The sequence below is a fragment of the Silene latifolia genome, chromosome 1 (genome assembly GCF_048544455.1).
Source record: "Silene latifolia isolate original U9 population chromosome 1, ASM4854445v1, whole genome shotgun sequence".
Lineage (NCBI taxonomy): Eukaryota > Viridiplantae > Streptophyta > Magnoliopsida > Caryophyllales > Caryophyllaceae > Silene > Silene latifolia.
The window spans coordinates 21,200,344-21,205,834 of NC_133526.1; the positions used below are offsets into that span (position 1 = coordinate 21,200,344).

General features: G+C 40.4%; 1 protein-coding gene across 1 annotated transcript; it reads left to right on the forward strand.

Annotated features, from left to right (window-relative positions):
• The first annotated feature begins 2,394 nt into the window (after positions 1-2,394).
• LOC141641709 (uncharacterized) lies at positions 2,395-4,010 on the forward strand. The gene is made up of 4 exons (XM_074450362.1): positions 2,395-2,858; positions 3,018-3,115; positions 3,173-3,437; positions 3,482-4,010. The coding sequence occupies exons 1-4, from the start codon at positions 2,395-2,397 to the stop codon at positions 4,008-4,010; spliced, it is 1,356 nt and encodes a 451-aa protein (XP_074306463.1).
• Positions 4,011-5,491: the final 1,481 nt, after the last annotated feature.

The following is a 5,491-nucleotide window of genomic DNA, read 5'->3' on the forward strand; positions in this document are numbered from 1 at the left end:
CTTACCAAGGCTATCTACGGGCTCAAACAAGCCCCTAGAGCCTGGTACACTGAACTTAAAAATCATTTATTGTCTATTGGTTTTCATGCTTCACTTGCTGATCCCTCTCTTTTTATTTCTAATTCGTCTTCCCCTCCCATCTACTTATTAGTTTACGTTGATGATATTATGGTCATTGGTCTGTCTTTGTCTACTCTTGACAATTTTATTGCTTCAATGTCTTCCCGTTTTACTCTTAAGGACCTCAGTCCTCTTTCCTATTTTCTAGGGGTCGAAGTATGTCCTACTTTGACGGGTCTTTTTCTGTCTCAAACTAAATACATATATGATATTCTTGAACGCTATAAGATGCTTGATGATAAGCTCGCTCCAACTCCCATTGTTACTGATCATTTATTGACTCGCAATCATGGTTCCTCTATTTCAAATTCTAGTGATTATCGCTCTCTTCAAGGTAGTCTTCAGTATCTTTCCCTCACTTGTCCTGACGTCTCTTTTGTTGTTAATAAGCTTGCGCAAAATCCTCTTGATACTCATTGGGTAGCTCTTAAAAGGCTGCTTTGTTATTTGTCTGGTTCTATTACCTCGGGTATTAGTCTTACTCGTGACAGTCCTCTTGTGCTTTACGCCTTTAGTGACGCCGATTGGGCGGGTGAACAAGATGATTACGTTTCCATTATTGGTTATGTTGTTTACCTTGGGCGTAATCCGGTTTCTTGGTCATCCAAGAAAAAGCGTGCCTTAGCACGGTCTTCGACTGAGGCTGAGTTCCGCGCCGTTGCCGATACTATTGCTGAAATCATTTGAGTCCAGTCTTTACTACATGAGCTCCGGGTCTCTTCCTCTACTCTGACCATTCTTTGTGACAATCTTAACGCCACGCATTATTCAGCTAATTTGGTCTTTTATTCACGTATGAAGCACCTTGCTCTTACCTTTCATTTCGTTCGTGAACATGTCCAACAAGGTACTATTCGTGTGCAACATATATCCGGTGCTGATCAACTTGCAGATGCCTTAATTAAGCCGTTATGTTGCACTCTTTTACTTCTCTTCTCCCCAAGATTGGTCTTGCCTCCGGCCCGACCATATTGCGGGAGCGTGTTAAAGATATTAGTCCTACGTAATTTATTTTGTAAATATTATCCTTCCTATTTTTTTATTCTGTATCTTTTGTATCTTTTGTAAAGATTTTACTTGGAGGGCAAGCTAGCTACTTTAGGATTCTCTTGTATTTGTATATATATACTGTTAAGCCTGATATTTTTACGATATGTACATGGTACGATTATGCCCTGACCTGACGATCAGGATAGAAGCCTAAAAGATGATTCAGGCTTGGCACCAGGCAGGAGAGGACAACGGTCAAATATGAAAATATTAGTTGACTAAGTTAGCAAATATTATACGGAATAATTATCATATAATTATGGTAATTGATTCAGCAATTAAGGAGAATAATTTATCATAATTATAGAGCAATCATCCGGCTAATTAGGCGCATTAAAGACAACAATCAATGGAGTCATTAAAAGAGAATATTATGTCATTAAAGAGGAAGATTATGCAGTTTTGTGAAGATTGCTATATAAAGGAAGCTGAAGACCATTTGAAGACACATCCTAACACGTACTATCATACACGACAAGATTTCAAGCTTTGCTATCAAAATACTTAGAACAAAATACTTTGTTTAAGCCTAAGATACGATTATTCTTCAAATATTATAGTGAAACCCCTCCTGACTTGGTGCCCGTGGTTTTTTCCCATTAAAGGATTTTCCACGTACAAAATTATTGTCTTTTTTGTATTCTTTGTTTTTTTTTCTTTGCATTTTATTTATCCTGCTCTGCATCCATACACAAGATAAACGAGCTAGTTAACCTTGATAACTCTCTACCCTGACTTGATTCAGCCCTGCGCAGAATCTAAATAAAACTATTGGCGCCCACCGTGGGGCATCTAGCTCATTAAATATCTTTTTTCCTCCTTTTTTCACAAAGAAAATTCAAAAAAAAAACTATAAATGGCCACCCCAACCATAGAAGAGCAATTGATTGCTGCATTACAGAAAGTGGCTCAATCCAAGGCTGAAATCCAACAATTGAAAGAATCAGAGTCATCCTTAAAATAGAAGTTGGAAAAGTCCAAAGGATCAAGCTCCAAGATCCAACCAGGAACTCCATTCTTATCAATTATCAAGCACTTTGATTTCTCAAACTTTGGAAGCCCAAGTGGTGCCAAGAAAGTGATTAACATTGATGATGATGACATTCCTAAAGATGACAACGAGAAGCCTGGCGAAACAGGAGCAACCATCATGATGGCAATAGTCCAGGAGATCAAGAAACTCAATGAAAAATTCGAAAAAAAATACCTGGAGTCCCTGTTAGCATGGAAGAAGCTGTCCCAGAGAGTTATGCTGACTCGCCCTTCATAGACGAGATAGCTAGAGTAGATCTTCCCAAGAAATTCGTGATTCCATTTATAAGAACCTATGATGGAACCTCGGATCCACAGAATCATGTGGCCTTCTACAAACAAAAAATGTTGGCTGCATCTATTCCATGTGAGTTTAGGCAGGTTTGCATGTGTAAAAGATTCGGAACCACCCTGACTGGTACTGCACTGCAATGGTACATTAACCTGCCAAATGGAAGCATTAAGTCCTTTGCTGACTTGGTCAATACATTCAATCAACAGTTCGCTAGCAGCAGGGAATTGAAAAAACGTTCTAGTGACCTATACAGGATTACCCAAATAACACATGAGAACATTAAAAGCTTCCTTGCTAGGTTCAACAAGGAAAAAGTATCAATACCCAGGTGTGACATCGACAAAGTAGTGGAAGCATTCAGGTAGGGATTGCTACCCAACAATGATCTATATGTGGAATTAACCAAGTATCCCTGTCAGTTCTTTGAAGACGTTCAAGCAAAGACGCTTGCCTATATCAGACTAGAGGAAGACAAGAGTTACAATTTTGGATGGTCCTGCAATTCAAAAAACTATGACAGGCCGAACAGAAAAAGTGGCGGCAGGAGCAATAACTACATGAGTGGTCCATACACTAGATCTGATCAATCAGAAGTCAACCTGACACAAGAGCAGCAAGGTAAGACTAAAATTCATCCACCTCTATCTGAACATAACTTCTGTGTTGACATTGCAGGATTGATCAAATGGCTGGACAACATGGGGTCAGTAGTCAGACAACCTAAATCCAAGGAAGGATCATACCAAATGGTGCGAAATTCACATGGATTGGGACATACAACTGAAGATTGGTTTACCCTCAGAAAGGAAGTAGCATACTTGTTAAAAGCCGGATACCTCAAAGATCTTATCAAAGCCAGGGGCAGGATTGAAGACCCCGACAAAAACAATCAGGAGCAGAAACAGGAACGCAATCTCCCTCCACACCTTCACTCTACGAAGTAAAATTTATAAATGGTGGATCGGAGATTTGTGGTTTAACCAGTTCAACAGCAAAGAAAATAGCCAGGACGCCTCAAACTAAGTCACTCTGCAAGCCTGACAATATACCACCCATCACATTCAGTGACTGTGACTTGGCGGGCGTCCTTAACATTCATCATGATGGCCTGATAATTACCATGCAAATTGGAACCGCCAATGTAAGGAGGATCTTAGTAGATGGAGGCAGCTCAGTGAACCTGATCATGCTAGACGTGCTCAAAGCCATGAAGATCAAAGAGGATCAAATCACCAGGAAGTCCAGTGTCTTGGTAGGGTTTAGTGGCGAAACAAAGAACACCTTGGGAGAGATCTATCTTCCTACTTATGTTGAAGGCGTCGCATCCTATGAAAGGTTTAGATTTCTGGACTGCTTGTCCTCTTACAACGTCATCCTAGGCAGACCTTGGATTCATAATTTCAAGGCTGTCCCCTCAACCTATCACCAGTGCATCAAGATACCAACAGATTGGGGAGTAGCAACTATCAAAGTGAGAATAAGTCAGCCCAAGAATGCTATACCTAGGCCCTAATGCCTTCTAAGGCAGGTAAGTCCCTCGCATAACAATTACCGTACCCTGTCAGGAGCACTTATGTGGCGCCACCCAAGATGAAAACAGATCAGGTAATCCTCAACCCTGAGTACCCTGACAGGTATGTTCTAGTTGTCTCTTGTAACACCCTCTCATACCAAGGTACCTTACCAAGGACTACTCTAGTATGAAAGACTGTTATTATCTCGGTTTCTCGAGGTTAGTATATCAAAGTTACCAATTCCAAACAACCTTTATTAAAGTATAAAGAGTTAGTGATTACATGTTCCCAAAACCAAACCAAAGTATAACTATGAAAAGTCTAACAACTACAAAGAATGCAAGCTAAGTCTCTTGACGGCGGAAAGCTAGACTCGCGTGATGACTCCCCATGACTGTCTCATAGCTAAACATCTGCATTACCTGTCACAATCTGCTCACCATCCCCGAATGGATCACCACAGGTTTTACAAAACAACAACAACGGGGTCAGTAGCGTTCAATCAAAGTAAGACAAACAAACAATGTAACCGGCTGATCATCCTCCATCCCCGGTCTCCCGATCTCACACAGTAACCGACTACACACCGAAGTGTGTAGCCCTGCCAGATTACCCATCGCAACAGGTAATCCTCGCCGCAGTGGGTGACCGCAACCCATCCCCACCTAGTCCAGCTCATCAACGAGCGACTAACAATCCCTGTCCCTTAATGTGCACATCCCCTGTCGTGACGGGTTCCACGGAGGGCGAACTAGGGTGTGAAGCCACTCCCACAAGTGACTCCATCACAATCACACACAACATCACAGCTGTCACAACACCACAACCGCCACAACACAACTAGACCAACACCGTCACCACAACACCCATCCTCCGATGATCAGCAGATAACAACAATTATGAAACATAAGCAATCTCAATCAATTAACAGTATTGAGTAGGAAAAACCCTACCTTTTCGCAATCCAAGCACACACAAGCAATCAATCATGATCCTTTATATATCCATCACCTACATAGCATAATTATATATAATTACCACCTACTCAATCAATTCATCATGCACATAACCTAGACTCATCATAACTTAATAGGAATATCAACTTAAAGAACAAACACGACTTTTCCTGATTTTCCAGCACATGACAGACTCGGTATAAAATGCATAACTAATTCCAGAAAACTCTAATTGATGCAAGGCCAATTTTATTGTAACCCCATGAGTCTTAGATACAAATTATATCTAACGAAGTTTTCTCAAATTCCAAACTTATCATGGGTTTTCAGACTGATTTCCAAAAGCTGACAGAATCCGTCGCATAAAAAGTATTGATTCATAAAACGAGTTTAAATCATTATTTTTCATAAATTACAAATACTATTGTCATCTAGACTCTACAAAGATGATTTATGAAAAAGCCCCAAAACTGAATCGACATATAAATTAGGGTTCAAATCATTTTCACAACCAAAACAGATTC

Excerpts from the sequence above, each read along its gene's own strand:
- LOC141641709 (XM_074450362.1), top strand. The coding sequence starts at position 2,395 with ATGGAAGAAGCTGTCCCAGAGAGTTATGCTGACTCGCCCTTCATAGAC. Across the intron at positions 2,859-3,017 it reads AAAGTAGTGGAAGCATTCAG|GCCGAACAGAAAAAGTGGCG; the intron begins GTAGGGATTGCT and ends AAACTATGACAG. Across the intron at positions 3,438-3,481 it reads CCACACCTTCACTCTACGAA|TTCAACAGCAAAGAAAATAG; the intron begins GTAAAATTTATA and ends TGGTTTAACCAG.